This window comes from Geospiza fortis, unplaced genomic scaffold (assembly GCF_000277835.1).
Source record: "Geospiza fortis unplaced genomic scaffold, GeoFor_1.0 scaffold371, whole genome shotgun sequence".
Lineage (NCBI taxonomy): Eukaryota > Metazoa > Chordata > Aves > Passeriformes > Thraupidae > Geospiza > Geospiza fortis.
In genome coordinates, this window is record NW_005054597.1 from 483,644 (window position 1) to 493,992 (window position 10,349).

A 10,349-nucleotide genomic window follows, 5' to 3' on the forward strand; every position below is an offset into this window, starting at 1 on the left:
TATAATATAATATAATATAATATAATATAACATATATCATAAAATAACAAATCAGCCTTCTGAAACATGGAGCCAAGATTCTCATCCCTCCCCTCATCCTGGGACCCCTGTGAGGGATGGGCAGGGAGGGAAATGTGCGTGCCCCAGGCCCAGCTGCTGGGCTCCCCATCCCACCACAACCTCCTGGGAGCTCCTCACCTTCTTGGAGGCCAGGTACTCCATGCCCCGTGCCACCTGGTAGGCACAGGAGACCAGGTCCTTGAAGGAGAGCTGCTCCTCGGGGACACGGGTGGGGTTGTAGCAGTACTCCATGCCCGGGGGCCGCCGTGCCTGCAGGTACTCGCGGAGGTTGCCCTTGCTGGCGTATTCCACAATGACATACAGGGGTCCTGAGGGGATGGTGGGATGAGAACGTGGAGCAAGGTGCCAGGGCAGCCCCTCCAGTGGAGGGGTGGCAGAGGGAACACCTCCTCCCCACTCATGCACCCTCACCGTCCTGCGTGCAGGCTCCCAGCAGGTTGATGATGTTCTTGTGCTTGCCAATCATCTTCATCATCTCCATCTCGGAGATGAGGTCAGACAAGTCCTTCTCTGTGGCGTCAGCTGAAGTGGAGGAGGCAGCACTTAGGGGGTGCCAGGCTGGGTTGCACACTGCAGGCCCCAGCCAGGGCTGTGGCATCATGCCAGTATAATTTGAACACATCATTTTCTTTTAATATAATATATACCATAAAATAATAAATCAACCTTCTGAAACTTGGAGTCAAGATTCTCATCTCTTCCCTCGTCCTGGGACCCCTGTGAACACCACCACAGGGACGGGCACGGAGGGGAGGGTGCCCCAGGCCCAGCTGCTGGGCTCCCCATCCCACCAAACCTCCCTTCCCCACCCCAGCACTGCACCCACAGCTCGTTGGTGAGCCGTGAGTTTTGTGAGTAATTGCATCTTATCAATACTGTTATCTATATCTAGTATTAAGGGCTACTGCATGGCTGAAAGTTTGGCTTTGCAGGTAAGATATAAACCTGAAAACTTCTCTCTCTTGCTTGCTAAAGATCTCACAGCATTGTTTTGCAAGAATAATTCGTTACCATCAGTTTCTTGTATAAACTGCAGCATGTAGCCATGATATTTTCTGAAAAATCCTTTCCTTAGGATTTTTTTCTCCTGAGAAGCTGAGAGGCCTCAAGAACAAAATGTAAACAATGGTTATCTGCTGCTGTGGAATGCAACAGGTGGATCTGTGATTGGTCTCATGTGGTTGTTTCTAATTAATGGCCAATCACAGCCCAGCTGTCCGGACTGTCTCAGTCAGCCACAAGCCTTTCTTATCATTCTTTTTCTATTCTTAGCCAGCCTTCTGATGAAATCCCTTCTTCTATTCTTTTAGTATAGTTTTAATATAATATATATCATAAAATAATGAATCAGCCTTCTGAAACATGGAGTCAGATCCTCATCTCTCCCCTCATCCTCAGGCCCCTGTGAACACCACCACCCTGCAGTTAGTTAATTACATCCTGTCCCCTTGAATTCCTCCTGCAGCATCATTTTGCCAAGACATTTTTGCTGCCACTTACACTTGAGCATCTTCACCGCCACCTTGGTCACACGGTTGGGCTTGTCCTTGTCCAGGCCGATGGCTTCTGCCAGCACCACCTGCCCGAAGCAGCCTTCTCCCAGAGGCTTGCCCAGGATCAGCCTGCAGGGAGAAGACCCCGATTGTTGGGGAAGATGGAACAGGAAAGCCTTATAAATATGATTGCCTGGCAAAAGATTTTGAGAATATGGAAACTATATGCCAGACTGAAATGAAAGCAAGCTTTGAGATCCCTCAGTTACTGAACAACTGGAAAACAATGGTGTGGCTGGCTGAAGGTAAACCCACCCTTGTTTGGGGTGGGTTTATCTTTTGCTCTAAGTCACAAAAACTCTTTCTAACCAACACACTCTTTGCTTCTTTGGTTAGCCAGCAAGACTGACTCAGCAATTCTTTTTTTTCTATATCAAAACTTCCTTCCATCTCTATTCTTCCATCAGACTCAACATTTAAAAATCCTTCTGCAAAGCACACATATCCGTGAGACTTTCTTGCCAAACTTTCATCCTTCCCAGCACTCTGGGGCGCTGGGCTCACCTGTCCCGGGGCAGCTCCCAGCGTGGATCCTCGGGCAGCTCGTACTCGGAGACACCAGCCAGCATGGGGGTGCCGCTGGAGGAGAGGCGGGAGGGCCTCACCAGCATCACACCCGAGTTCATGGACGAGCTGGAGTCGGCTGACACCTGCAGGGGGGACGTGGGTTACCTTCATGCAGTGCCCAGCCCATGGCTGGCTGCCCCTGAGGTGGGGGAGATGGGGATGGGAGGCTTGGCTCACCCTACAGGAGTGTGCTACCTACTGATGGAGTGATAAAACTATCCCATGTACCCTTGAAGGAGTGACAAAACTATCCTTTGTCCCCTTAAAGGAGTGACAAAACTATCCCCTCAAAAAGGAAAGAAACCCAGAATTTTCTCTCCTGGATTAAGTGAAAAAGACATCTCATAGGACTGTCCCCTTAAAGGAGTCACAAAACTATCCCATGTCCCCTTAAAGGAGTCACAAAACTATCCCATGTCCCCTTAAAGGAGTGACAAAACTATCCTTTGTCCCCTTAAAGGAGTGACAAAACTCTCATTTCTCCCCTTGAAGGAGTCACAAAACTATGCTCTGTCTCCTTGAAGGAGTGACAAAACTATCCCCTCAAAAAGGAAAGAAACCCAGAATTTTCTCTCCTGGATTAAGTGAAAAAGACATCTCATAGGACTTGGGGGACTTCACCTCAAACTTAAGGATACCCAATTGCACAGGAGTCAGAAAGTCTTGTATAGGAATGTGCTCCCTGTTGACAGAGTGACAAAACCATCCTTTGTCCCCTCAAAAAAGGAAAGAAGCCCAGAATTTTCTCTCCAGGAATAAGTGAAAAAGGCATCTCATAGGACCCGGGGGACTTCACCTCAAACTTAAGGAGAGGTAATTGCACAGAAGCCAAAAAGTCCTGCCTGGGCAATTAACTAGAAAAAGAAGGGAACAAAGAAACAAATGGCTTTTGTGAGGTGTTTTACCAAGAGCAAAGACATCCTGCACCTGCCTCGGGTTTTCTCCGTTTGTCATTTTGCCTTTTTGTTTCCAACACTGCAACAGAAGCCATCCTGCTGATTTTTATGCCTCCAAGGGTAGCTGAGCTATCTTGGGTGTGTTAGAGATCTCTGAAAGCTTATGAGACCTGGCTCCAGGAGGTTCCTATAACAGCACCTGCCCTGCCCACAGCCCCTGCCCACCCTGCCTGTGTGCCCAGCAGTGCTGCTCCCCTCTGTGGAACTTTTAATTACTCTCCACCATGCTGTAGCCCAAAAATGCACAGCCTGGGAGCTCTCCCATCTCCTCCACGCTCTGCTCAAACCTTAAACTGTTGTAAATCCTCCTGGTTCTCCTCATGAGCCCCACCAGGGGGGGATGAGGGGGAGCTGTGCTGACTGTGCCCCCATCAGAGGCACAGCCAGGTGGGCACAGGCTGGAGGGGGTGGCACATGCAGCAGGCTGAGATGCTCCTGGGTCTTCCCATCCCTCGTTCCCCAGGTCCCCTGGGCTCCAGGAGAGGCAGTAGGTGCAAACAAACCCCCTCTCTACTTTCTGTTACCTGTCTGCGCAGGGGGATGCTCTTGGCCAGCTTGTGCACGGCCAGCTGGCTGTTGAAATCTGTCTTCTTGGTGGTGCTCTTCAGCTTGTAGATGATGATGGTCACCACCATGCAGGAGATGAGGAAGGCTCCGATGCAGTAGATGATGATCTCCAGGTAGAAGGGAGACGTCATCATGGCTGGGGTGTCTTCAATAGCTGGGTCAGCGTGAACAGGGGGTTTGTTAGCACCCACCAGGCCCCAGGGAGTGGCACTGGGGAGCCCCTGGCTCGTCCCCAAGCTCAGTGGGGACATTGGCGCAGCAGGGACTGGGGGCTGTCCCCCAACCCTTGCAGGGAAATTGTGCAAGCAGCCCCAGCTCATCATCCCCTATGCCTGTGCCACCTCTGCAGGGTGGTCAAATGGGACAGGGATGAAGTGGGGGACAGGGCCTGGGTTACCCCACAGGGATGTGGCACCACGGGCACCTTTGGGGAGCCCCTGGCTCGTCCCCAAGCTCAGTGGGGACATTGGCGCAGCAGGGACTGGGGGCTGCCCCCCAACCCTTGCAGGGAAATTGTGCAAGCAGCCCCAGCTCATCATCCCCTATGCCTGTGCCACCTCTGCAGGGTGGTCAAATGGGACAGGGATGAAATGGGGGACAGGGCCTGAGTCACCCCACAGGGATGTGGCACCACGGGCACCTTTGGGGACAGGTGTCTGTCCCAGCTGCTGTGCTCTGCCTACATTTGGGAGCTGCAGGTCCAGAGAGTGGCACTGGGACTGGCACTGGGGAGTGGCACTGGGGAGTGGCACTGGGGAGTGGCACTGGGGAGTGGCACTGGGGACTGGCACTGGGGACTGGCACTGGGGAGCCCCTGGCTTGTCCCCAAGCTCAGTGGGGACATTGGCGCCGCAGGGACTGGGGGCTGCCCCCCAACTCTTGCAGGGAAATTGTGCAAGCAGCCCCAGCTCATCATCCCCAATGCCTGTGCCACCTCTGCAGGGTGGTCAAATGGGACAGGGATGAAATGGGGGACAGGGCCTGAGTCACCCCACAGGGATGTGGCACCACGGGCACCTCTGGGGACAGGTTGTTTTGCGGAGATAACTAAAAACTTCACAACTTTGTGAAAGTTGTAGAGCTGGTATGTTTATTACAGTGCTGGACGCATGTGGAAATTATTCTCTTTAAAAGACATGCGTACTTTTGGGAATTTCAGGGTTTTTTTTTTTAATTTTCTTTTAAATATATGTGCACACAATTTTACAATAGGTTTATATATATCCATTTTTACGAATTTTGCGTGACATTTGCTGTTAGTTCTTCTTTATTAGAAAGAATTTTTAGGTCAGGTTGACTTCCTTTCATAGCAGTCTTTCTGTCTTTTTTTATCACTCTTTGTCTCTTTTTTTTAATTTCTGTTTTTCACTGAAGTAGCTTTTTGAGCTTAGGTTTTTGTAGTCAGGCTAAATAGTTACGTTTTCTAACTACAGATTTAACTTCAAAATGTACATTTCACTGAAATTAAAACGGATTTCTATTTTGGAATACATGCGTACTTTTGGGAATTTCAGGGTTTTTTTTTTTAATTTTCTTTTAAATATATGTGCACACAATTTTACAATAGGTTTATATATATTCATTTTTACGAATTTTGCGTGACATTTGCTGTTAGTTCTTTATTAGAAAGAATTTTTAGGTCAGGTTGACTTCCCTTCATAGCAGTCTTTCTGTCTTTTTTTATCACTCTTTGTCTCTTTTTTTTAATTTCTGTTTTTCACTGAAGTAGCTTTTTGAGATTAGGTTTTTGTAGTCAGGCTAAATAATTACGTTTTCTAACTACAGATTTAACTTCAAAATGTACATTTCACTTAAATTTAAAGGGATTTCTATTTTGGAAATTTTTTTTTTTTTTAGAAAATAAGTAATTTTTTTTTATTTAATGCAATGCAGCCAGGGGCACTCCAGTGGCAGTGACCTGCTGTGGGAGCCTGGGCTGCTGGGAGAAGGGACCCACCGACCCTGCATTGGTGGTTGAGGGGGTTTTGGAGCCCTGAACAGCTCAGAGCCTGTGCCATGTGCCTGGAACACGGTGAATCTGGCAGGATGGGGCTGCCAGTCCAATTTTTGCACCCCCAAAGAGCAGAGCCTCAGAGAGAGGTGTAAGAGGGAGCTGAAGATTCCTGCCCCACCTCTGGGCACACCCGGCTGACAAAGCAGTGGCTGATAACTGGGAAAGTTTTGCCTGGGAAAGCAACGAGCACACAGCACCCCAAAAGCTTTCCCACAGCTGTTATCAGGCTTTGCTCCCTCATTGATACCCAGGAGCAGCATCAATGGGGACGGGGCAGCCATCCCCACAGGGCAGGCACACGCAGCCCCGGACAGTCCCACACCACAGGGCAAGGCCAGGCCCTGGCAGGGAAGGGCAGCACTGCCAGCACCCCCAAAACCCCCCCGGACCCCCTGAATGGCAGCGCTGGCCTGGCCTGGGGGTGTGAGACCGTCCTGCTCCAGTGCAGCCAGCCCTGGTTAAGTACCCCAGGTATGCATTGCCTGGGCCAGGGAGAGAGCAGGGGCAGACCCCAGCTGGGGTGGAGAGGGGCACAGAGCCAGGGGACACTGGGGACACTGGGGACACTGGCAGAGCTGCAGGGCAGCCCACGCTGAGCCAGGGAAGGGGATGGGAAGGGCTCTCTCCCGGACCACAATGCATACATTGGAAAGGAGGGAGGAAAGGAAGAGGAGTAAATACCTTCGAGAACTGTCAACCATGCAGAGTGATGGGAGATCCCAATAGAATTACCCGCCAAACATGTATACTCCCCAGCATCCTCAAATGAGACATTCCTTAAGTGAAGCACTTCCATTTCTTTGTCTGTCGTGTTAACGCCAGCCGTCTGGAAGGGAAAAAATGGAAGCAAAAAAAAACGGAGAAGCAAACGACATGAGATCTTCTGGGAGGAGGCCAGAGAGGAGGGAGAGCCCAGTCTCATTTGCCAGACCCCCGGGGAGCAGACAGAGACCACTGCAGAGATGAGAGACCCTCGGGATGACCACTCATCCCGGCCGAGCTAGGGAGACGCTGTTAAATAAAACCCTCCACCAGACGGGGTGTCCTGCCCATCATCATGCTGGTGATGGGCTGCATGGAGAAATCACCCGGGCAGGGCTGGCTGGACAGGGATGGGAGCACAGAGACAGGACACAGACAAGAGGATGGTGGCAGGAGGGCAGCACGGACAGGGGATGCAGCACCGTGCCAGTCTGGGGTGCCCGGACTGGCCTGATGGCAGCACCCTCATGTAGCTATTGTATTAAGGGCTACAGCATCACTGAAAGTTTGGCTTTGCAGGTAAGATATAAACCTGAAAACTTCTCTCTCTTGCTTGCTAAAGATCTCACAGCATTGTTTTGCAAGAATAATTCGTTACCATCAGTTTCTTGTATAAACTGCAGCATGTAGCCATGATATTTTCTGAAAAATCCTTTCCTTAGGATTTTTTTCTCCTGAGAAGCTGAGGCCTCAAGAACAAAATGTAAGCAATGGTTATCTGCTGCTGTGGAATGCAACAGGTGGATCTGTGATTGGTCTCATGTGGATGTTTCTAATTAATGGCCAATCACAGTCAGCTGGCTTGGACTCTCTGTCTGAGACACAAACCTTTGTTATAATTTCATTCTTTTTCCATTCTTAGCCAGCCTTCTGATGAAATAATTTCTTCTATTCTTTTACTATAGTTTTCATATAATATATATCATAAAATAATAAATCAAGCCTTCTGAAACATGGAGTCAGATCCTCGTCTCTTCCCTCATCCTCAGACCCCTGTGAACGTGGTCACACCCTCAGTTATCACTCTTTTTCATTAACCCTTTGTTATCATTCTTTTTCTATTCTTAGCTAGCCCTCTGATCCTAAGACCCCTGTGAACACCCTCACACCCTCAGAGACCCAGGCTCACAGGTGCCAGACTGTCAGTACAGGACACGAAACAACATCAGTGCACACACTGCTGCTCTCAAGGCGAAGAAAAAGGGAAGTTTATTTTCTGTCTCCAACACTTATAGTTTTCTAAAAGAGACAGTGGATTGGAGGGGGAAAGTGCCACCTCTCCAATGACACTGGACAACTAACTGTCTGTTGGGATCTCTGCTGCTCAGAGTGACCCCGAGAAAAGTTCCAAAGTCTCTTTTCCCAGCCTGGTGCTTGAAGAAGGAGTCAGAGCTCTTCATTTCTCAGTCTCAAGGTTGTTTATTGTGTCTTATCTATAAAATTCTTTCTCCTGCCCTGCCCAGGTCCGTCCAGCAGGACAGTTCCAGGCACTCTGCCTGCCCCCGGGGCAGTGTTATGTCTTTATACTAAAAACTACGTGTACAATATTTACAATTACTTCCCAATACCTATCACCTGTGTTAGACAGTGAGCTTCTACTCTAAACCCATCCAAAAGTGCCACCATCACAGCAGAGGATGGAGGCCAAGAAGAAAAAGAAGGAGAAAGGCTGGGCACAGCCAGATCCCTCCATCTTGCCTCCTGGACCCCCATACCAAAAACCCCAAAATCTACTTTTCCACCCCGTGATAACTTCACTAATATTCTACTTAATTTGTCGTGGCTTGCTGATCTTCATCCAAGGTTGATAACTTGCTCCATGGGTCATAATCAAACCCACACAGGCATTTTGGGCTCTGTGCCAGGGTCTCTGAGCCCCCTGGCAGGGGTCTTGGCCATCCTGGACAGCCAGAGGGATGTCCTGGGTTCCCACAATTGTCTATCACATTTCTCCTCTTCCACAAAACAATAAGTTATTTACAGAAAGCGTGTGAGAAAGTTTGCTACAAGAATGCGAACATCAGAAGGCTTCAAAAATCTTAAAAAATCTTAAAAAATCAGGGTGACACCAGACCCAGCAGGTACCTGGCGTCTGCATGATGGGGAGGGCAGCACACAGGACAGACAGCAGGACACTGGGACACACATACAGAGCACAGCCAGCCCCGCTGGGTATTTTTCCATGGTTGTTGCACCAGAAACAGCAGAAACAGGAGAGCCCAGAGTTTCGTCTTCCACCGCCAGGCATTCCTCGGGTTACCTGTGGCCAGGGGCCTGGTGACAGTGAGCCACGCAGACTGGTTGGCCTCTCCAATATAATTGGAAACCTTACAAACATACTCCCCGCTCTCGGCCTCTGTCACATTGTACAGGGTCAGCACCTCCGCATCGGAGCTATTAATCCCCGAGTGCTGGAACAGACCAACAACACGCAGTCACACGGCTGTGCCCAGGAACCCCAGCACCCTCAGGGCTGGCACAGGCTCTGCCAGCCCCCACAGGGTGGGGGGCACGGGGATGCACGCAGAGGGGCACAGGAGGGAGGAGGAGGCAGGGATGGGGGTGTAACTCTGCTCCTCCCGGTCAGGAGCACAGCTGGGCTGCATGGAGTCACTGAATGCCTTGGAAGGGATCCTTAAAGGCCACTCAGTGTGACCTCCTGGCACAGCTGGACCAGTGGCCAGCGTGCCCACTGAGTGGCACTGCTGGGGTGCAGAGGGAGCTGCTGTCCTTGGGACCATGCAGGGCTCAGCTCCCAGCTCCAGAGCCGGGCTGGCTGCCTGGGACAGCTCACGCAGCTCTGCTCAGTGCCCTTAGGGCTCCAAAGGCACTGGGATAACACACTCAGCCCTGTGCTCAGTGCCCTTAGGGCTCCAAATGCACTGAGATATCACCCCCAGCCCTGTGCTGTGTGCCCTTAGGGCTCCAAATGCACTGGGATAACAACCCCAGCCCTGTGCTGTGTGCCCTTAGGGCTCCAAAGGCACTGAGATATCACCCCCAGCGCTGTGCTCTGTGCCCTTAGGGCTCCAAAGGCACTGAGATATCACCCCCAGCGCTGTGCTCTGTGCCCTTAGGGCTCCAAAGGCACTGAGATATCACCCCCAGCGCTGTGCTCTGTGCCCTTAGGGCTCCAAAGGCACTGAGATATCACCCCCAGCGCTGTGCTCTGTGCCCTTAGGGCTCCAAAGGCACTGAGATATCACCCCCAGCGCTGTGCTCTGTGCCCTTAGGGCTCCAAAGGCACTGAGATATCACCCCCAGCCCTGTGCTCAGTGCTCTTAGGGCTCCAAAAGCACTGGGACACCCACCCAGCCCTGTGCTGAGTGTCCTTAGGGTTCCAAAAGCACTGAGATAACACCCCCAGCCCAGTGCTGTGTGCTCTTAGGGCTCCAAAAACCACTGGGATAACACCCCCAGGCCTGTGCTGTGTGCCCTTAGGGCTCCAAATGCACTGGGATAACACACTCAGCCCTGTGCTCAGTGCTCTTAGGGCTCCAAAGGCACAGCTGGCACACACATCCCTCCCTGCTGGTGATGGCTCCGGGCTCCAGGTGTCCCCAGGCTGGTCCCCAGCCCCAGGTGACTCTCTGTGGCTGCCAGTGCTCCAGCCCCAGGCACTGGGAGCTGGCTGGGAGCACGCAGAGCGTGGCTTTACCTTCAGGATCTGCACGTAGGGCAGGTTGTCGGGGCCGATCTTGCTGCCGTTCACCTCAATGTGCTTCAGCCACTGGATGTGGGGCTGGGGGTCGCTGTAGACCTTGCAGACAAACTCCACGTTGCTGCCCAGGGCCACTGTCTTGTTGGCAGGCAGCCCTGCCTGCAGGATGGGCCGGGGCGGGGGGCGCT

At 51.4% G+C, this 10,349-nt stretch overlaps 1 protein-coding gene across 1 annotated transcript in view; it reads right to left on the reverse strand.

The window, feature by feature from the left end:
- Positions 1 to 10,349, reverse strand: part of LOC102033908 (fibroblast growth factor receptor 1) — a 14,952-nt gene that overhangs the window by 3,121 nt on the left and 1,482 nt on the right. The window contains exons 2-8 of the mRNA XM_031064497.1: positions 10,159 to 10,349; positions 6,420 to 6,564; positions 3,682 to 3,878; positions 2,139 to 2,284; positions 1,582 to 1,703; positions 493 to 603; positions 199 to 389 (exon numbers count right to left, since the gene is read on the reverse strand). Coding sequence (XP_030920357.1) covers positions 199 to 389; positions 493 to 603; positions 1,582 to 1,703; positions 2,139 to 2,284; positions 3,682 to 3,878; positions 6,420 to 6,564; positions 10,159 to 10,349 — 1,103 coding nt within the window. The remainder of the gene's footprint in view (positions 1 to 198; positions 390 to 492; positions 604 to 1,581; positions 1,704 to 2,138; positions 2,285 to 3,681; positions 3,879 to 6,419; positions 6,565 to 10,158) is intronic.